The sequence below is a fragment of the Belonocnema kinseyi genome, chromosome 8, assembly GCF_010883055.1.
Source record: "Belonocnema kinseyi isolate 2016_QV_RU_SX_M_011 chromosome 8, B_treatae_v1, whole genome shotgun sequence".
Classification (NCBI taxonomy): domain Eukaryota; kingdom Metazoa; phylum Arthropoda; class Insecta; order Hymenoptera; family Cynipidae; genus Belonocnema; species Belonocnema kinseyi.
Genome location: NC_046664.1, coordinates 119602541 through 119625858, shown reverse-complemented (window position 1 = coordinate 119625858; position 23318 = coordinate 119602541). Strand labels below are relative to the sequence as shown.

At 35.6% G+C, this 23318-nt stretch overlaps 1 protein-coding gene across 1 annotated transcript in view; it reads right to left on the bottom strand.

Moving 5' to 3' along the window:
- The window catches only part of LOC117178298 (dachshund homolog 2), a 1316001-nt gene that overhangs the window by 921227 nt on the left and 371456 nt on the right, over window positions 1-23318 (bottom strand). Inside the window, exons 3-4 of the mRNA XM_033369665.1 lie at window positions 22073-22295; window positions 12047-12115 (exon numbers count right to left, since the gene is read on the bottom strand). Coding sequence (XP_033225556.1) covers window positions 12047-12115; window positions 22073-22295 — 292 coding nt within the window. The remainder of the gene's footprint in view (window positions 1-12046; window positions 12116-22072; window positions 22296-23318) is intronic.

Here is a 23318-nt window from a genome sequence, read left to right as displayed (position 1 = left end):
AAAAAAACACTTTGTGGAATGGACATATAATACATTCACAAATCTCAAACATTCTTCTGTGTGAAGTATATTTAAAGGAATACAAACATTGTTAGAGTGAAGGCGTCACTTTTGCGTAGAGAATCCAAGTTAGGGCTTGAAGTTCCAACAGTCTTCATCATCGAGAATGAAAATGGACCATATCGAAAACCAGCACCATGTTCGGAGAGTTTTTGCTTTCGCTCTTCTTTTGAAAACATGCTTTATTTCCTTAAACTGCGTTAAGCTCCTGTAGTCTATTCTCCATGACTATTATGATACGTTAACATTATCTTAAATTAACTTCAACAATTACTTGATTATTTTGGAAATTAGTTTACAGCACATAAAATAAGTTAAATAAAAATGATAATAATAATTGATTTAGGGTATAATTAGCCTTTGGAATATGAAACTGAAAAAAGTAAAAACAAATAACAGAAGGCAACCATTTTCGTAATCGATTCTATATCTGAACCTAAAACCCTGAAACGTAAAGTTTATGCATTTCTGCGGTGCAAGGTAAGGAGTGGCAGCACCGACTGGTGGGGCAAAGGTGACCTTGCTCATTATTTCGCTATTATTTAACAATTTTAATTCAACTTCACATTAAATAATTCTATTTTATTATAGAGATAGTGCTACTTAATAAAATTTCGAAAATTAACTCTTATAAAAGAAAAATTAAGCATAAAACAATTGAACCGCTGGCGATCAAAAGGGGATACGTCCAAAACGCCTTCGTTTCAGTTGGCCCCTGCGTCATATTTTTTTCAGGTCAGATTTAAATTTTTTAACAACATATCCCAATAGTACATGTTATTGCGTATATTTGTATTCCTATAAATAAATATGATGACTTTATTAGTTTGGAAATAATCAAGAAAATGTTCCATTTTTCTGCAATCGCAAACTATGGATTTTTTGTATTCAACTCGCTATAAGTTCTAAAATAATAAAATTTTGTAATACAAATTTTAGAAAATATGCACCATAATATAACAAAACTAACGGTATTTGTATAATTTCAATGAATTGTCACGAAACATTCATAAAGATTTTTATTCTTCTCATGGCGTAAATTACAGAGTGTAAGTTTCAAACGCTTCAGAAGGCGAAAAAATTTCCAGAAAAATAAAATTAACGATCACATAAACTTTTGTTAGGATTCAAGGAAGTCTTTTGGAAATATTAGGCAATTATGTTTAGTAGTTTTAAAGTCACAATTGATTAAGATCTCAGCACTGTACTATACGCCTGCTAGCCCTTCATAGTTTTAGACTTACTATAGTAATATATTCGTTTCCCTAAAATATAACACAAGTTTTGTAAACTTTTTGAGTAAAAGAAACATCTACTCATTCAATACCTTCTATTAATTTCGGAATAATTTGATATTAAAAACTTTTTACACTTTCAATAGTAGAATTAAATGTGAAAAATTATATGAAACCATTTGAACTAATTTTTGAATATAATACTTTTCAGAAAAAGCTATTAAAAAATAAATTAAAAAATAATGATAAGATATTAAACTTATCAAAATGTTAATTTTTAATTGTAGCTAATACTTTCAACTCGTACCTTATTTCTGGAACATGTTTTCTTATTCTTTAACCAATTTTCTTCACAACTATGTTTTTCCTGCCTCGGCCCATATATTTAAGTTCTTTTTATTTTATGTAAACTTAAACTATCCTAAACAGGATATTATACATATTCTAACACTATTCTACAATAATGCTTTTGTGCATTATGTACGTTAGGAGAAAATCAAAATAAACATATGTTCTTCTGTTTCGTGTCCTGCTTGACCTTCCAATCGTCCGCTGTTATACATACGTTGATATTGCCGGACGATGAGCTAGAACGCGTACGGGACAATGCTGAGATCCTAAATCAAGGGTGACTTTAAAACTAAAAAACATAATTACTTCTTTCAAATTCTAATCTAATTCTTAAACTTAATAACTTTGAATTTAAAGAGTTCAGACTTGTACAATATCATATTTGAAGCATTTAATATTATATAATTTAAAAATCAAGACGTTCAGAACTTGAAAACTAGAAATTTCATATTTCTTTTTACTAAATTGGAAACTCTTAAATTTAGGCCATTCAAACTAAAATTAAAAAAATGTACCGTCTCAAAATAGAAACTTTTACGAGAAAATCCCTTTTAATTGTATACATGTATACATTGGAAATAAAAAAATCCCATTCATTATATAATATTAAAAATTGAGGATTTAATACTGTTGTACATTTTAGACTGACATATTTCACTATTTAATAATCCTATTTAAGTCCCTCCCATTGAAATCGTTCCGAGAATTGTTGCTGCGGCGGTTTCGTTTTCCGGAAGAGAGAGGATTACTCATCAATGCGTGAGACACCAGCAGCGTAGCGACAGAGGAGCTGTACGCAGGTACTCACGCGCGTACATTGCGTCTATTGCTGTGGCCAGCGCTTAATAATGATAGGTGATAATAAATTAGAAATGAATGAAAAAATATAACTTTATTTTTTCCCAATTTAACGCCGAAAAATATTTAGATTCTATACTAAAAATACGATACTTGGACCAAGTGAAGTTCATTTGGCTTTAGTAAGTGAAAGTTCTGATTATTTGCAAATGAATATTTATTTGAGGCAAATATGTAAATATGTGTACTTTGAAATGAAAAAATTATTTACTTCACTCAAAATTTTTTTAACAGGATTAAGTAAACATTGTTTGATTCAAAGGTAGGAACTACTACTCGGAGGGGAATGAATATTTCTTTGAACTGAGAAAATGCGAACTGAGGGAAAGAAATATATTTAAAAGTCAAACAAATGTTATATGGGCTCAAAAAACTAATTTCCCATATTAAATTTTTGCATATTTGAAGAAAAAATCCCACTAATTGAAATAGATATTTCTTTAACCTAAAAGATGCGCCGCGAGTGCAATAAAGTAATTCGTACTTCAATTGCAGTAGATATTTTCCTTAATGAAGAAGAATCTTTCAGCTAAAATGATAATCACCAGCGTTATTATTATTAACATGAATTCATTCATTAATTCACTGAAACAAAATACGCCAAAATTCGTTGATAAAATATTTGTTTATTTCAGTTTAATGTATATGTATTTATCTTATCTTAGTGAAATATTTATTTGGTTGAAAAAAAGTATTTATCAGGAATAGTCTTCTTCATATTTTATACAGAAAAGAAATTTATTTCACCAAATTAATAAATGTTTAATTTAACAAAGTAATTTTTAAAAATAAATGTTTATTCGTTATGAATGATTTAATTTTACTAATAAAATGAAACATTTTCTTTATCACAAGAAATAAATATTTATGTAAACGAAATCATCTAAAGAAATGCTTCTTGATAAATTAAAAGAATCGAGCTCATCGAATGAAACATTTTTTTAAAAGCCCAATTAGATTTTCACGTATCTAGAACTTTTTATTCGAGAAAATCATTTCTTTGAATGTAAGAATCAGGGACGCTAGATGCGTCGTTTATTTTAATCAAGAAAATACAGCCAACGAATAAATTTATTTAGATCAGCAAAAGATGTGTCTGGTTTGAATAAGAATTACAAATGAATTACTCAGAGTAAGCCATCTTGTTAAGGACTTTGGAAGTGGTTACCTTGCAACAGCTCGACTTATCTAAAAATGTATATCAAAACATTTCTGGAAGCTAGTTAAGGCACGGAACAGGAAAATAAGTCGGGAAAAATTATTGTCAAGGATTACGGTTTGGCGACGAAAATATTCAGAAATCTAAGAGCAGTGATATTAATGAGAGAGCGAAAAAAAAGACGTCCGACAGATGACAATTTCACGGTACATTAGTGTCCAGTGGGTGGGGCTGTGTTTGACCGGCGTCGAACTACTAATTATGTTTTTAATTAATAGTCGTTTTGTCACCTCGCATAAGACAGCTGCTTGCTTAGGTTATGAGCGCAGCTATATACGTTTCCACGTCGCGTGCCTAAGTTTGCTCGGCGTCTTGTTACTGAAGTGACGTTCTCTAATAATGCACACTGGCACAACAAGGCCTTCCTTCCGCCTAGCTCGCATAATTTGCTCCTTGACTCCTCATCCGTTTCTCGTTAAAATCACACCGCAAATCAACCGGAAACCGGGAATCTTTTTGAGGAAATTTTTTGTTTTTGCAAAAAGGAATCTATCTTAATTATAGGATGATGCTTCTTTAATTAGATTTATTTAACACTTAAATCAATTCTTTCTGTTATCGAAGTTTTAAAAAAGAGTAATTTGTTCGAGTGTTTTCTTGTCAACCAAAAATAAATTTGGATCTTAAGCCGAAAAGTTTAATTAAGAAAATAAATAACAGACTTAACCTACAATTAACTGTATTCGCCTTAAAGAGCGAAATTAGGAAAAACACTTACCCGTACATTGCACTTTCATTATAAATAACAACTAAGTCAACGAATTCTGGATTATTAATTTCATTGAGAATATTTAAAAGATTCAAAGAAATGAAAGCAGGTTGAGTTTGCACGCACATTGCTATACTGACCTGAATATTAAATTTAATATACATGTATATTAAATTCACTACACCAATTTATGTTACATTTTATTAGTAGTAGTGCATATTTGCTTCACACACACGTATATTAAACCTCATACAAATTTTTCTAACAGTGTTTTTCTAACGATTCAATAATTTTTAAACACTGGAAATAAAAATGTTAAGGGATTAACCAATTTTTCCAGTTCAATAATTTTTAAATAAAATATGTAGACTATAGTTCTGCTGTCCTATAAAAAACGTAGTAGGAAAATTTGCTATCGAGATTATTTTGTAGTTTATTTGCACAGGAAAATAACCTCTTCACTGTTCAAAATGTCTATCACATTCTACAACACTTCTAAAAAACAAGTGTAAGGTAAAGTAGCAAACTAAGTTTTGAAATGGCGAAACTGCAATACAGGTAGTGTAGGTGTTGTAATTCGTGGAGTCACTGCTGCGCAAACTCTACGAAGTTTTGTAAAATTCCAATAAGCTCCCGATACATTTATTATTTTTTACAGTGTATAAAATGCAACTTACTATGTTTCTTCGTTAGATATAAGATTTGTCCTGATAAAAGAAATAGTAAAACAATATGAGTAATGTTGATACTGGCGACGTAGTATGTATTTGTTACAGTATATTACATAAAATATGCTAATTTTATCAAAATTGTGATGAAAGTCAATCTTTTATGATAAGAAATTGCTTTTTGCACGTTCAGTACACTGAGTATATAATATGTAACAGAGCTACGTTTTATTTTCAGCAACCGAATTGCTTATGGAATTTCCTGAATATTTCTAACAGTGTACAGGACGCTGCGCCGTGTCGTGATGCTGGGAGGCAAGTCATTTGGCTTGCACCCCGAGAGAAGTTTACGAGTCGAAAGATTTACCGTTGATGTAACAAGTGCGTTAACGCTCACCTCACAGGGCCGTCGGGGCTACCGGTCCTGGTTTTATATCACTTTTCATTAGCCACGAACATTAATCTGTCTCGCGCCATTGCCCCGCCGCGAGTTTGCCGATCGCTCAGACTTAATACGAGTACAAAAAACAGCGGGCCCTTCATTTCAGTTTTAACTACCCCTTCCCTTATTTCAGCTGCACCCTTATTCCATTCGAAATTTTATTTATGTTTTTTCAAAGAAGAAATGTTGTCTTTATTATTATAATTGTTATTATTTGAGTTTAAAATATCGTAAAACTGTTTGATTGCTTTAACCACTCCTTACCCTCATTTTGACTGAATTTAATTATTATTTTACCCTGATAAAGAATTCTTCAAGAAATAATTATTATACCTGATATAATTTTGGATGATTGATGATATGATTGGATGGTAGTAATAAAAATGTTGAATAATACTGTGCAATTTTCGTGAAGGTGTTTAGTAGATTATTGACGTCTTTTATTTTCAACGATCAATGATCAACGATTATGACGTAAGTTGAATAGCAGACAGGAAACTCAGCTTCTTCGAAAGGATAATATCGAAGGATCGATTAAATATTCTAAAAGCCATTGGTGATGGTAATCGATTCGAGGAAGGTTTCAACCTTACTGGACGGGTGGCACCCTTGTCGCGCGATAAATCATCAAATTATTGTTGAAAATCTGTGTCTCGCACGCGAATCGTCTTCGGCTGCAGCCTAGACAAAGCATTTTGGAATGCGTGAAAAAACACCGCACTAATTAGGGGTATTCTTCATTCTGGAAAATTCTAGAGCTTCTATTTTCAAAGGTCTCTTTTGTCTGGGCACCAGACGTCTGCATAGATTATTGGTCACAAAAAATTTAGCATACTCGATTAGAATAGTAAAATAATAATTTTAAATTCAAAAATTCAAATAACTAGTGCTTCCATTGCATGGGGAAATTCATTATTGCACTGTAAATCGTTTCTAATATAATTAAGGCCATTTAATGCATACAACGAAAAAGGGTAACTTTTGCCAAGTAAATTTTACTTAGCTGAAGCGAGTGAAAGGTCTGATTATTTGCAAATGAATCTTGATTTGACGCAAACTTATATGCAGTTACAGTACCCTCCAGCCTACCGTGAAAACCTGGGACTGAGATTAGCGTTAGGTGAGTTCCGCTACCATATCAAAAATCTTTCCCCCCTTGCGCTTTATCTTCATATCTAATTGGTTGAGAAAATCGCATCTATTCAAACAGTTAATTTCAAAACTAGACAGTTGAAGAAACAAAAAGCAGAGAACATTCAGATGTTATCATACTAATTACACATAATAATCCTTAAAAAACTGGTTTGTTCCAATTTTATTTTTTTTTAAATACATTTTAATTTAAGAACTTTGGATATGAAACAATTTGTATTGAATTTGTATTTGTCTAGTAATAATACCCATTTATAAATTAAAACTAACGTAATAAATACGTTACATTGAATGTCAACATTCTTTGAAAACTCGGCAATATGATCAAAGCGAGTAGAAGTCGCGATTGGCGTCAGTGCTATAAGTTGGAGGGTTCTGAATGCACTTTAAATTCAGAAACTGATTTACTTGGTTTTAAGGTCTTAAAAATAATATAGCAAAAAATGGAGGGCGGAAAAAATGTCTAAATGACCAAATTTTCAATTTTGCTACGACGCCTTTCAGGTATGCTCCGGTAATTTTAGAGTACTTGAAACTTTAAGCGTATTTTTATTGAGACAATATTTTTGGAACTGGGCGGAAACATAACACGAACAAATTTTCACTGAACGATCTAAAATTTATGAAATATATTCAAAATTGCTTTCTCCATCGACGCACGTAGGATTTTTTTATATTACATAGCTGTTTTTTTATAAAGAATTTTGTAACGATTTTTTTCATGAAACTTTGATCTTTTTCTTCAAAAGTGCACCATGCAGCGAAAAATCAATATATTGACCAAATCCTGTGTACGTCTATCGCTGTTGTTCTAAAGAATCAAAAAAATTGTTTTTTTATTCCAGGTCAAAAATTGCGGGAGTTAAGTTTCCGGCCGAGTACACCTTAAAAAGGGCGCTGACAGAGAAATGCTGCAAAGCTGCCATTTTGTCATAGAAGAATTTTTAAAGAATATTTTTTTTTTACTTTTTTACTAGCATTATAAATCCCAAATTTCAAAATTTCGATTGATCTCTTTATTGAACCAACAAAAATTCCAGAAATGTGCCTATTTTATCGTGCTCTACAGAAGTGTAACCTCTTAAATTATAATTAACATTGTTATTATTATACATATTTAATTTAAACAATTCACATAATTCAAAATCTTCATAAATCTGAAATATAAAAATTCGACGAAGAATCTACCTTGAGCAGGATTCGAACTTGCGTCCCTTGAGTGCAAAGTCCACATCGTTGACCACAACCATAAATTCCAAAGAAATGTTTCTTCGAATTGTAAAAATGGATATTTAATTTAACAAAATATTTGTTATCGAAAGAAGTATTGTATTGAAAAAAATTCGCCAACATGCTTTAATATGATATGTACTTATTTCAGTCGAATAGACATGCATTACTTCTTTGAAATATTTATTTATGAAATACAGCCAAATAATTCATTTCTTTAGAAGAAAAAAAAAGATATGTCTCATTCATATAAAAATTTCGACGGGAACGAATATCTTCACCCTAAGAAATAAGATTCAAGTAAATGCATTTAATTACTTCTAAATATATTTTTTTCAGAACTAGGAAACGTTTATGTGGTTCTAAAATTTTAGAATTAAAAAGACAAATTACAAAAATAATTTGGCTTATAATGAAAAATTTAGGAACATACAAATGCAGCTTAGTTATAAAAAAATGTGAACTCTAATCGACAACATTTATTTAAGATATTGGGATATATATTCATTCTGTATGCAAAGAGCTATTTGGACGTAAAAACGTACTTAAGACAATTGAATACTCTGAGCTCCCTTTTTCTGATATCTTCAAGTCTAACTAAAACAGTTTTCCTAATTTTTTTACGCTACCGAAATGCCGAGAAATTCTAATGATTTTTGTATGTGACAAGAGTCTGTTTCGAAACAATTTTTGAATATTAAGAGCTGGTTCCCTCATAGAACAATAAATGTGCATTTCATGAAAGTGTAAAATGTTAGGGGTCAGATAAGGCTAAAAGTAAGGTATAAAGAAGATTTATTATTTTCTTTTCGATTTTTCTTTTACCTATTGTGCCTGCCCCGTGGACTATGGTAATTACTTGATCCCGTTGCCAGCGCTGACAAGCTGAATCCGAGCGCTTACTTGTATTAATCATAATGCAGTGGACGTACGTGCGAGCACCGTACATTTGCTTCACGGCTCAGGTTCGAGCGCATAAACCTGCGACCACGTAGGTTTAACTGTAGCGTGTTGTGCCAGGAGCTAGCGTGTGCGTGTCGGTGCCGACAGTTCGTTTGAACGCAATTAGCGTCGCGTCTGATAGTAGACGCGGCTTGCCGCGCTATCAAACGGGCGATCGCCGAATGAAATTAACTGAGTTTCCCGTGCCGCATGGTCGGGCAGTGCTGCCATATCGACAAACAGTGTTTATTTACATCTCTTTACACTGCACTGTATTAAACGTTCTTCTAACGTCTTGCAGCCTGTTTTTGTTTTTCAAACAATGTTGATTATATTTAAATAGTTTTTTGAAAACAGCGAGTCATTAACACAAAATGAGTTGGATCAGTCTAAGAAACATCAGTGATCCTTTGTCCATTTTTCTTATAAAAAAGACCTTGCAGACAACTGAGTTCAGCTGTTCGAAATATATCGCTTCACATTCCACGAGCATGCATATTACTTAAGCCACCCATATTTATTTCCAATCGTTTGCTACGAGATGTGTGTGACCTCGAAGTCGACCGTAAAGCATAGTGTATTTATTGGAAGTGTCCCCTAACGGCGTAGACGCCGATGAACTTTTATGAATATCATTTTCCACTAGCAGATGTCTTTTCCGATAAGACGTCGTTGCCGTTGACATCCCTAACATAATTAATGATGCCTCCAAAAGAGGAAAGGAGGAAAAGAGGGGCAAAGAATCTGGAAAGGAGAGAGGTGAGAGGAGGCGACTCGGGTCTCGAAGGGCGCTACAGATAAGAAGCAAGAGAACGTGGGGGTTACGTGATGCTGTCAGAAGGTCGAGGGATGAACGACAATACGCGTGAATTGTGCCAGAATGACTCGGTAATTTTTAAGCCTGGATGCCGACATTCGCCGAGTCGCACATTGATACCAAACATTCAACTTACAGGGGGATCATTAATATTAGTAACTTACAGCGCGAAGAGGGTAGTCGGTTTAACGAATTATGGTAATGCAAGTCTCAGATCATGCTTGCTAAAACAGTCTTTTATTTCCATTTTCAATATTAATTTATTAAAAAACATTGAAAATGTTGTCTTTTACCAGAAATGATAAGATCATCTCAAGTATTATTTACCAGACTCTTAATGTGACATTTTCGTTTAATGTCCCAATTATTGTAAATAAATTCCTTTAATCGAAAAAGAACCGTTATCTGAATGCATGAAGCTAGCTTTAGAAATATGAAAAAGAAATATTAATTGAAATTATCTAGGGATTCTTCTGGGTATCACGTTGCCGTAAGGCTGAATTTAACGAAACTAATATAGTTCGGGAACTTTCATTAAATTAACTCCTCGCGAAAACACAAATGTCATAAACAACGGGCTCGCGAATCTGGTCCGGAAGACAGTAAATGGAGTTTAACTGGATTAACAAGAACAAATCATCGGGATTAGAGTGGCGAAGAAACTTAAGTGAATTTGATGGGGAGAGCGAGTGAGGAATGCTGATCGTTTCAGTTGATGCGGGTTTCCGGTTGTTTGTAAAATCAAAAGGACAAACAATTAATGACCCCTGATACCGACAATTAATCAGAATTTAATTTGCAGTTAAATACTGGTTTATATCCTGAACCTGTGTGATATAAACCGACATGGAAGCTAGGGGTGTTGCAGAGTGGGTGGTCAATGAAAGGTGGGGGCGGATAAACAAAGGTTTACATCAGTGTCAGTCGCAACAAGTCCGATTTCGTCTAGGGCTCTCCGCATGAATATTCACGTTGTTCACTCGTCCATCCCTTCGCACCCCTTACGCTCATATCGTACGTCCCACCCTCTGCCCACTGCGACCCATCGAACGGTGACCAGTCAAAGGCTGAAATCACAATACACGTTTGTCCGGTTGACGAAGCCAGCGCGGAGGTATTAAGGCAAATGGAGAAAGCGAGCAGGGGCTTGAGAGACGCGGTGGCAGCATGGAACTGGATGAATGGTCATTGCATTGAATTGGAAATTACATTTTGGCCTACCAAGTGTCGACTTTCACCCCTTAAAGTACTGAATTTTCCATTGTGCAGACTCATTCCCACTGGCCTTTCTTTGTACTATACTCCCTTGCGTGGCTTGACGATCTTAATCCTTGTTTTGCAGGTTAAACGCTGTGTTTGCTAGGTGTTTGCTTAAGGAACAATAGTAATGACTATATTCTGTTAGGCAAATGGCGCCTAAATTAAATATGTATACAAAGGAAAAACACTTTTGACATGCGATAAGTTAAAGAAAATGGTTCTTGTTATTTTTTTTAGGTCAAACTTATCATGTCAATAACTCGCTATTATTGGTTATAGAACAGGAAAAATTAGGTCGACTCGTTTAATTAACTTCACCTATGCTGTGAATAGTAATGTGGATGATAGTCCACTTATTTTAAAGCAGTATTAGATAACTATTTTCCTGAGGATCATCTGAGAATGTAAAGGATTATACAAGTAATTAGTAGTCACATTTTTTTGATTGAGTTTTTTGTAGGTAAATAAAGTTAATTCCTTTTTGGTAATCAATCCGTGGCCGCCAAGCCGTCAGACTTTAGAGAAAAGCCGAGTGCTTCACGGCAGTCGAATGATTTAATCCCCGAATGATGGAACGGCACGTCGCGACGATGATCTGCGTTCCGTAAAGTGACAAGTGGTTAGGATCACGGGAAATCTCGTGACTCGCGGTCTGGACGGGGAACTAGGGAGAGATAGAAAGCCACGAGGATGATTGTGGATGTCGCTAGCTATGGTGTTAGTCAGGAGTTTCGAGGGAGTTACCTCGCACCCTACAAATCATGTTGGCATTAGTGCGTCAGGCTGCGGACTCAACCCGCCGTGCCACAGGAAACTCGATGCTGACGGTAATACTGATTTATCGGAAGTTCATCGATGGCACCCCATTTGTGCATGTGTCGTGCATGCGTCGAAGCCTGCATTTTTAATTTTTGGCTGATCGCCCCGATTTTTCGGCTAATCAGGAATTATTAGCTTAAGGTACGACACGATGGCACGAAACAAGTGTTTGAAACGAGCAAGAAGATCGTATGAACGTAGAAATAGACTGACAGGATAACCCAATTAAGGCATCATCAAAGGTTAAGAGATACACCAGAAGTTGATAAATTTTAGCGACCTACCTTTCAAGCTGTTTTGCAATGTCCTCGTATACGGCTCTGCAGTTGTCCCATATTGCCATCCCTCCGGACCTGTGGGACAAAGTAAATTTCCAAAATGTAACAGGATTCACCTATTCTAAAACTAATAAAACTATTGGAAAAAATGTACATGTTTTGTTCTACTTATAGCTGACAGGCTGGGGCTTATAGGCTGGGGCCCAGCGTGTCCACCCTGTATATATATATATATATATAATTAAAAATTTGTCATAAGGACGACCGTAAGATTTCGCTGGGATCGTGTGCTAATCTGGAAAATTTCACCCGCTCCCAGCGAAATCGCGGTAAAATTTCAGCCACAACCACGTCTCATGACCGTGAGACTGACCATGGCTGACGATGGAAAATAACGTTTACTCGAGAACAAAATTTTTAAAAAATAGTCGAAATAATGATAATAAATAAATAACTTTTATACCGCGCCGCAGATAGGGCCGCAGAGGAGCTTGGTCTCCCATTCGATTCCAGAGACACTACACATGGTCTAGCATCACTCATACTTTAGGTGGTGAAAAATCGTGTGCAGGAAGCAGAATGTTTGTTTCTACTAAGAGAATATACTAAAAAGCCCCTTCATGGTAAATTCTACCGCATTATACGTAGAGAAAAGCTATCAATGGGTCCGTCAAACATGTTTTTCAGATCCGCTAGATTGAGATCGGAGACTGAGAGATTTTTTTGCCTGTCAAGACGGCATGTTAGACACCTTAGTTTATCGCGATCGCATAATGAATGCATCTGTAGGCGATACCAACTGCCGATCGTGCAGGCAAGAGTCAGAAACACTTGGAGATGTTGTCATTAGAAGAACAAATTATTCGAGCAACGGGTACATAGAGAGACGCAATGCGGCTCTAAAAGTGTTATATAACCATATTCGGCACTTTTATGGTATTGATCTTATACCCGTCTTGATATAAGCCCAGGGGGAACTCGAGTCCGTTGTTGAGAATGATGAGCGTAAGATCTACTAGAACTTCTCATTCTCCACCACTCAACGTATCAGTACTACTAAACCTGATATTGTCTTTCAAGATATGAAGACCAAGATAATTTACGTAATTGATTTCTCGGCACCAGCCGACGCGTAATATCACGGCAAAGAAGGAAAAAAAGGGTTAAATACCAAGGTCTTCTTTTCTAGTGAGCAGTTTGTACTGAGGCTACATAGTGCTACAAAAGATACAAAGTTACAGAAAGATATTGGCTTGTCAGCGTCACGCTCAGTCCATCGCAAGCGCGATACAAAAGGTTGTTCTTCTGAGATCAATTCATATGGGCTCGTGCTTACCTTCTAGGATAGAAGGAGCAGAAGTGGACGTTGCACATGTTCCGGTTACATCGGGAGTAGTTGCTTTAAGGAGCCAGGATCGTAGTTTCTGGAGCCAACATCCTCTCATAAATAAAATAATATTATATAAATATATGAGTGATACGGTGGTTATGTATTTTCACCGAAATATGTCAAATAACATAGACTGCTCTCATCAGATCAATTAAACTATGGCTTCGACATATTGGGCTGTGGCCTTCTTAAGCCTGAGACTTCTTCATTTTTTATATTACTTTGTGAGGTATGTTATAAATTTATTTATATATATATATATATATAGAATTGTTAATAATATTATATTATACTATCAAATATAATATAATATTAAGAGAATCTTTGGGTTAAGAGTTTAGGTACTCAGACTTCACGTTAGAGGGCCGGGGTTCGATCCCTCAGCCCGTACTTCTTGAAATTTTTCTATGTATTTCTACCGAGGCTTAAATGGTTTAAAACCACCTTAATCTGCCAGCCCCCACTATGCACTTGGCTGAATCCCATACCGTAGGTGGCGTAGGAAAGAAGCAGACTTCGCCCAATATGTCAAACTAGGCATGCTACTCTCATCAGATCCCTTTAATTACATTACAAAAATGTACCCGAGAGTAATGATATTTATCAAAACAGCCCAGTGTAGATTATTCAAAAATCCTGCTCTAACTAAAATGTCTTCGGCATGTTGCCGAAAGCTGAATGACACGTGAGTAAGGAGTTTTAAAGTAGCCTCTCGTGGAACAACAATACCACCCCTAAACCACTAAAATGTTGTAGATGCTGCTCGAGAAGATAAAACGCGCAAAGCATCCGACAATGGGTCGGAAAACAGTATTAATCACGCTAGAGTTCGGGGTGCTAAAAATAATTTAAATTGCAACCCGACGATGAATTGGCACATCGAGCCAGCAAATCGACTTAATGGTGACTTGCTTTACTTAGTACTCTCAACGAAGGTCCGGAGCAGTACTGCGCATGATTGGCCCTTCCATTGGTAAAAAGATGAGAATAATTATTGTTTCTTTTCACTCCGCATTCTGCACCGATAGCAAAGCTCTGCTTAACGCATTCGCAATAGTGCACGGAGCCATCGCTGGGAGCACTGGTTGGACTGTTAGAATGCCAGAATTATCCCTCTTCGCGAAGGCTTTCTAGCGCGTATGCACACTCTCTGGTGCCACAAGCACCCATAGCTTCAGCACGTTTCGCCATGTTATTTACGAAATCAAGCATCCTACTTTCCACAAACCGGATATGAACGTAGCGCGATTTTCACACTGCTATATGAACAAGCCGCACACGAAGAGGAGGAAGCGACATGAAGCCCCACCGCGAATAGCGAGCACCCGCTTAGACTTAATAGCGTCTTCAGGACAACGAGGAACATTATTATCCAGATTCCTCCTAAGCATCATGATCTGTCTGAAATGGATACCTCAATTCGTAAAAATACCTCAGAAGAGGTCGACATCTTCACCATCACTTGTTCAGTTAACGGTTCGGCAAGAGCTTTGATTGATTTGAATCGAAGACTAAAACCGACGATGAAATGAAGTCGGAGATAACGAGCCTGAATACGCTGTAAAGAATCTTCACAGCTATCTCAAACGACAATATTTTTCGACGAATAAGGCCTGCGTGGAGAGAGATATTTACAGAACGTGGCTCGTAAAAAGGTGAAGCAAGCTGCCGCGAGAACCTGTTAATGAACAGGTGCGTCTGCAAACCCGATGCTCTGCATTGTCTACCGTAAAGCTTTTAAAACAACCTTTTATAGACTTATCATCTACCTGTTCGTAAGATTGAAGATTCAGTTACACATAGTAAGATGCATAGATAGATTAATGTCCCTTTGGAAAACAAAAATTACTATCTCATCTGGAAATTACTATATAGTAACGTTAAGCGTCACATTAAAGAGGAACGTCTTTCAAGGGAACACTATCTGCTCTTTTGCCCTACACTTCTGCCACTATCTCCGCTAAGGGGCTGTTCACTCTCAAGTTAAGACTCGAGCAATCTAAATACTCCTAGATTTACTCTCTTGCGACTTCAAAATGAGAGTCCGCAGGATTTAAAAGAACTAACCGAGATATAAGAGTTCCTAAGTGCCCACAGGAGTCGAGCCGAGTTCCACTTGAGTTGATGTGGAGTGGAAGCGTGTTTCTGAATTTTGAGTCATAATCGACATACATCAGCCACACAGATGATTCACCTGTGTGCCACATAAACGCATTTTAAAGCATGATGAAGTAGCGTCACTATATGTCTCGCCAAATCTCAATGTTTTCAAATAAGTCTACACCCAATAGTGTGTTACTACTCCAAAGCATCAGTCATCGCGAGTCTTAGATTCGCTAGACTTCAACCGAGTCGAATAGTGTATACAATCACTTGACTCTCAACTCAAAAGTGAACAGTCCTTTAATCTCTCCCATTAAGGGCATGTGATACTTACAGTTTCCCCGGCTTTTTCCACAAAAATGAAAATTTTTTAAAACTGAATTCGGAAATGCTATAAAATCCGCATCTACGAATTTTTCTGATTCCAATGATACATTGCTTTCCTAGGAAAGTAGAAAATTTGAAGAAGTTTAATCGCAGAAACTTTAACTCAATATTCAGTTTGATGTTGCTTACTTCCCCAATTCTCAAACTTTATAGACAAATTACATATCGTTGGAATCAGAATAATTCGAACATTCTGAATATATTACTTTCAAGTCGCGGATTGCAGAATTATTAATGATTAATTTTTAACTTTTTAATTACAAAAAAGGGCGACTGAGTCAAAAAATGCAGTGGCTACCGTAGACCCCTGTAACTGGAGACCTACGCGCGGTGAGGTCCTTTTCTTTTATAGCTAACATCTCGTAAAATTCATTCAAACTATTTCATAAAGAAACTCAACAAAATTAATAAATATTAAATTAAGACCAAGGGACCAATCAGAAGAGAACTTAATAAACAAGGTGTGAAAAAAACAGGTAAGGACACTCCTCCATCCAGAAACGCCAACCCATATGCACGCCTAGAGGATCTTCTCTCAGGGAACAGAGTATATGCTTCTATACTCTGTTCAGCGAGCAAATGATGGACAGGAACGATAAATTTTCGTCCAGTTCGCGCAAACTGTCATAAAGGCGTGGCTTAGAGATTTTAAATCTTCGGAAACCTTGCTACGAAGGGCCTGAGTTTGAAGTGTCTGACCTCTCTTTTTCCCAAACGTCATCATTCTTAGATTTATACCCGTAGAAAAAACTTCTAATTACTGTTTAATATTTGTTAAACACACCCTTTATGGGGTTTACTCCACCTTTTTATGAAAAAACTGCGCGCTGTCGATCATTCTCTCACTGAACAGAGTATAGTTAAAAGCATCTTCAGAATGTTTTAAATATACTCTAGACTCTAGGGGTACATAATATTCCGAAGCGAGTACGAATTACTGGCATTCCCGAGGACCCTGAGCTTGTGGATACAAGTGTCATTAAACATTCTAATATTGAAGAGATCTGTACATACATTGGTGTGCCTTAGAGTCGCATTCAGGACGTAACATCAGTAAACGAGTCTCTCTGAAGAATATATAATCTGACACAAGCTGCCGGCATAAAACAAGGTACCTGTGACCAATATTCTTACATATGCGTAAGAGCTTGCAAATCAATTCGTTGTCCGTTCCGCGATTATACGTCACATGCCGTTTTGGCAGGTATTTGTTTAAATAATCAACAATTGTTATCGGATGATCGAAAATAATGAATGGGTATCATCAATTAGTGATCTGCAGTTGATTCTGGATGGAAAACGCTATTCATTCCATGACGAATAGAAAAGATGAGTAATTGTTCATGAAATTGTTTATAACAATGGCAGTTGTTATTATTCATCCAAATCCTCTATCGTTATTCGAATATCAGTCATTAACAATTAAAGACATCCAATAAACGGAGTTTGTGTGACGAAAAATAGCCGAATAATGCAATTGTTAACTAAGATCGTTTGAACAATTGCGAATTGTTATTGTATAATTTTTATTGTATAATTATCATTCACGAGCTCTATGGAGTTAATTCCATGGAAAATTAGTATTCTTTTCGTCGCCAATAGCTGAAGCCAAAAATTGTTTTCTTTATTTGTTTATAATAATGATTGTTTATTCATGAATCCTCACGGGTATGACACAAAAATTATTTTTGTTGATCAATTGAGAAAATTCAGTGAGAATTAAGGGACCATACACCGTAAAAACATATGAAACCATTTTCATCCACTTATTTGTTTATAACAAATTAAATACATTTTTTAATTCATCCTGCGGTACAGGAAAATTGTACTGGATAGTTCCTCTACTCATTCTGGGTATTTTGGAATGAATCTGAGTATTCTTTCGGAAATGGAACTCTTCAAAAGTAAAAAAAAAGACCCCGAGGGGGATGCCAGTCCGGGCTCAGCCACTCAACAGCCCCCCTCCCCCTCGCTATGATGACTCTTTCATTGTCATGATATTTAAGGCTGTTTCAATAACTAAAATCATAAAGACATGCCTCAAATCAATTCTAATTATCTGAATCATTTTCCTAATATAATTTTAGGAGAATGAAAAAAAGTTGATGAAAATCGTTTAATATTTCGAATAATTAAGCATTTCTTTAGGTACAAGCAAAATTACAAGAACTGTCAACTGGCACTGAAGATATTAATCGATTTTTATCAACTTTCTTTTTATTTGCTTAAAATTAGAGTAATAAATTGATTCAACTAATTAAAGTTTAATTCTCATTCTCTCGCGTGAAGCATGCAACTTCCTGCATGACCGACAGTCAAGTATCCCCCTTGGGTTTCAGTATTGAGAAAAAAATTGTAGGGTGGCAGCCCTGCCCTTCCCTAAAAACTGCAACAAAAGTTTGGGAAAGGCTGCTTTAAATAATCAGGACTTAATTTACGTGCACAGTTTTATTTCGCGTGACAGAACAGTGTCATTTCCACTTTACTATATCGTGATCGGATTTCACGACAATAATTGTCCAGCGATGTGTCGCAGAATTGCATGTTGCCACTATTCTACCAAATTTTACAATACCGGAAACAAATGAATCTTCTTTTTTTGTTTTCTTTGATTTATACGAATTTGTACAATTGGGTATTATGAAGTAACTATCGTTCACTTTTATTTACAGTTTATTTGTAAAGCTTTTTAAAATAAATAAATATTACACACGACAAATACATTTGTATGGAAAAACCTTTAAAACTCATGTCACACAATCGAGTAACGATCGAAGCGCTGCTAGTTCTCCACTCCGTTGCTGTGGTCAAAACATGCCACAATCTTCACTTTTATGGTTTTGGCCGCGACACCGCCCTTCCAAACGCTCTGCGGGAGATAGAGTCAATTTTCCAAAACAAAAAGTGCCAAATTTTGTGGAACTACGATTTTCGGATAGCAGTCTCCATTGCACATTAAAGGCCTGGCGTCGTTCCCCAGGACTTCGAGAAACGAATGATATTGATGATTGAATTTTCAGCATCACTCACCCTGCGGTGGTTGTTTGACTTGTTTATATATATATATATATTACGGTGGATCAGTAATTTGCATCCTTTGTACGAGGATAGCAACGCAGAGAGAACGAGAGTTGATTAAGAACCTTTTCGGCATTTAGTCTTGTCTTCCGGATGTGTCCTTTGATTCGATCGTCTCGACCAGATTGGCAGCAAAAAGAGCTTTGAAGTCGTTGATTAAAAAAATGTCAAGAACTCGCAGGACTAAGAACGGGTGTGGGTGTCATTGATCAGTGATAAAAAGTCCTGGACGATCATTAAGGATGTTTACTTGACGTTTTAAAAACGGCCTCTTCTGACGCACCCTTATAAATGAGGAAATTCTAGCAGATTTATCATAAAAATAAAAAAATTTAATGAATCGGTGAAAAATGTTCCGATAATGATCATTAGAGTTAATTTAAAAAAATCTATTTGAAATAAAGTTGTTCTAATTTTTTAAGAGTAAATCAGGGATCTTTAAATCAATAGCTATGATTACCTTATCATTATTGGTAGGTTTGTTTGACACAAATAAATTTTTTTTTAATCGTATAATTGAAAGAAAATAATTGTTGCCCTAATTGAGAAGAATTTTATTTAATTTTAAGAAATGGAAAATTATTCACCTTATTGATTAAAGCGAATCATTTTTTATGACGATTTCTTTGATTTAAATAAAAAATTGTATTTTATTAAATAATAAATTCTTTTTAATCTGTCTATTAGAATTCATAAAAATATTTGTTTAATTTAAACAAAAAATACAACACACATGTGCTACAAAGGACCGCGAGGCGTGTTGAGGCGCTGCTGGCAGGGCCTGCTTCCTTGCGGTACTAAACTAAAATCTAAATTAATTAATCCTTTGATTGTTTTAATGCAGTTGATCTTTTTTATGGCGTTATGTGTTGTTAACGGTTCTGATTTATTGAAACACTAAAAATTCATTGGAAAATAGACTCAAGAATTCTTTTGTCGCAACTACTTACATTGTTGGGCTTTACTTTCAATATAAATTGAAATTTTGCAGTTAATAAAGTTCGGCGTATAATCATAATACAATTTTTCAGTTTTCCATGAAATACGTCTTTCACCTAAGTTTCTTTCTTTATAAAGATGAATTATGAAATCGATAATATGTTTTTTAATTAAATGTTCAATTTTGAGGTTAAATATAAAAAAAATTATTTCACTTACACATAGTCTATAATTGATATAAAAAACCATATTCAATGTGAAAAAGAACTTTACTATATGTACACAGAGAAATCTCTGCTTAAACTAAATAAAAATGTGTTCGAGCCAAATAAATAAAGACAAACAGAAACTTTCTTTAAATTAAACGAACATTTTGTTTAATTCTATATCAAAGAAATAAGTGATCAGGTTTAAGCAAAATTTGCTTGATTCAAATGAAGTTTTCTCAGTGCATTGACGTCGAAGGAGATAACTACAAGCAAGTGGACATGAGACTAGAATATATAGAAGCAACAGAGGGAAAGCATGTGAAGGCCGAGTTGACGATAGCGATGGGTACGTCATTCGCCATAGTGAAGCAGGATGGGGTTGCGTTGAATTAATCATATTCCAGTGTTTGTCGTGGCGCCCCCAGACGTAATCCGTCTTACCTCCCGATCTCTCGCTTCTCTGGCGCGATAGATTTGCATTTTAATTAAAAGCAGAGCGCTGAAATCATAATGCGGAACGTGCGGTACCGCCTTCTTCATATTATTGTATACGTAAATGTACACGCAGGTATTCACACGAATACACTAGCGTGTGACACTGAAGCATACGCATTCGGAAGGACGAACTAGGCGATCGGCTGCTCTTGTTTTATACATATCATGAAATCCGAGTAAGCGGAAGAAAGTAAGTCTAAAAACAAATAATAAAAAAAGGGGAATCAAGGACTCGAAGTTGATCGACTGATGTTCACGATAAATTATTTTTGCGGTCGTCCCAGCTCCTGAGGCTTTTTGCGTTTCTTAAGCCGTCTGCATGATTCAAAAGGTGGAACGAACGATTGGGCCATATTTAGTTACCTGTTGAGGTATGCTCGTCTTTCTAAAGGTGAGCATCGAAGCTTTGAATCCTCTTCGCCCTCGAACTTCTCTTCAGAGTGGAACGAAGGAAGGCAACAAGGAGATGGATTTTCGTGCGAGACTAAAGGGGTAAAGGAGAATAATCTAGACATTTGTTATCGCATTTCTAATAGATGTTGCCACTAAGATTCGGTTGGACAGGAAACTCAAAACACCCAACACCAAGCTGGCAAACGAACTGCTTGGTTTAAATTTCTATCACAGCACCTGTAATTATTTTCACATAAGTAACACCAAAGTTCCAATTTTCTGTAGCAGCAAAGTAAACTAAAGGCATGCGAAGCTCTTCAAGCAGATACATTGCAGTTGTCCTGATCTACGTCCCCTCCGCGAAGGAAAGTACAGCTGCAGCACATGAGGTAACCTAACCCACGTAAACGAGCTAGGAGCGAGGAACACGTAAGAAAACATAGTCTTAGAAGCAAGAAGAAGAGAGAGATCAAGCGCTACTGACACCCCTCGGATTTCCACGGCTTCGCAGTCTCTTGAAATCCTCTTAAAGTTGTATTCTTTTGGCCTCGCTTCGCAGCACCCCCTGAACTTACACGACCCTTCTTGCCCCGCGTTGGCCTTAACGTCGGCCCAACAGAGAACTTAAAACAAATATATCCAACAAATCCAATTTCTTAGGACATACAGCACCGTAATCAGCTTTAAGACATTCACGATTCGCTTTATCGTAAACATCAAGGTAAGAAAATTGTATCCCGATCGCTTTCAAAATGTATTAGCTATGTCACAACTTATGTATCGACACGATATGCTTTTGTTTGACTTTAAAAAACAAGGCAAATGCCAGAAAATCTTACAAAATACAATTAAAATTTTAATATTATTTGAAATAATTGCATCAACCTCAGTAATCCTGAAATTAGCCGTTTCTCCACAACCCGTCCTCAACTTGACTTTATGAATATAAACCTGGCAAACTCATTCGCATCAGATTAAATTTACTCTAACGTCGGTAGACACAGACGATTAACTCGCAAGGCATAATCGTCGACTTACCTTGCAAGTGCCTCCATGTTTGCCATATTCTGATTGACCTTGAGTCCCTGTTCTACGCGGGCCTGAGCTTGTAGGTGATGAGGTAAGCTGGCCGGTGACAAAATGGCAGTATGACCAGCGCCTGGGTGGCCCCCCAGTTGCATGAACTGCATGTGGCTCAGGTGCGTTGGTGGGTGATTGTATCCATTGGCCAATAAGGGAGACTTCTCCATTCGGGGCATATCTGCAAAAAAAATTACTACTTACTCATCATACCAATTTTTTACTTAATTACATTCTCTACAGGAGGCTTAATTTTTTATGATAATCAGATAAAAAAGTTATATATAGTTTATATACAGAAAAGTTATTTACAGAAAAGTAAAGGAGAAATCACTGATATTTTTAAATTGATTTATACAGAAACATTTATAAAACAAATAAAAAATATCATCGTATTCTTCACTATATAATAAAATGTGCATACATTTTTCACCTGGGTACTGTCAAGTATTTATATTCTTATACTAGACAGATTAATAAAAAATATTTACAATTCGTCTTGCTTTCTCTTTTCTGAAACTTGATTAGTTTATTTCTTATATGAAACATGCACCTTATTGTTTCTTACTTGTTCTCGGGTAAACCCACAGAAAATCGCGGATATAAAAATAATTACCTAAATTTTTATTTCCTCTCATTTACCAGTGAGTATTAGTGTTTTTAAATAAAAATTTTACTTGGCGTAGTACAATTTCCAAATCTTAGGTTAGTCAAAACCGACATAACATTCAAACTACACAGTAATACAAGATGATGAATTTTAAATGTATATGAATTTCATTTTTAAATTAAATTAAGTAAGTCACTTGATTTCAACCAGAAATGGAACTTAAGTGCAGTGGCTCGTATCTAAAATGCGAGTAATATGCTAATTAACTGACATACAGTAATACAAGATGATGAATTTTAAATATAGATGAATTTCATTTTTGCATTAAATTAAGTAAGTCACTTAATTTCAACCAGAAATCGAACTTAAGTGCAGTATCTCCTATCTGATTATATGAGTAATATGATGATTAAATGACAAGTATGTTGAGTTTAGGATGATTTTCATTCGCGCGCTCTGAAATTCAATTTGTGTTGGCAGAAAGGCGTGCGCGAAATGCGATGCGGCGATGCGCAAACACTTAACGGATTTTGGCGACTTTAGAAGAGGAGTCAAAAGATCAGCTGAGAGTAGCCAATATAGCGTCGATAGCGC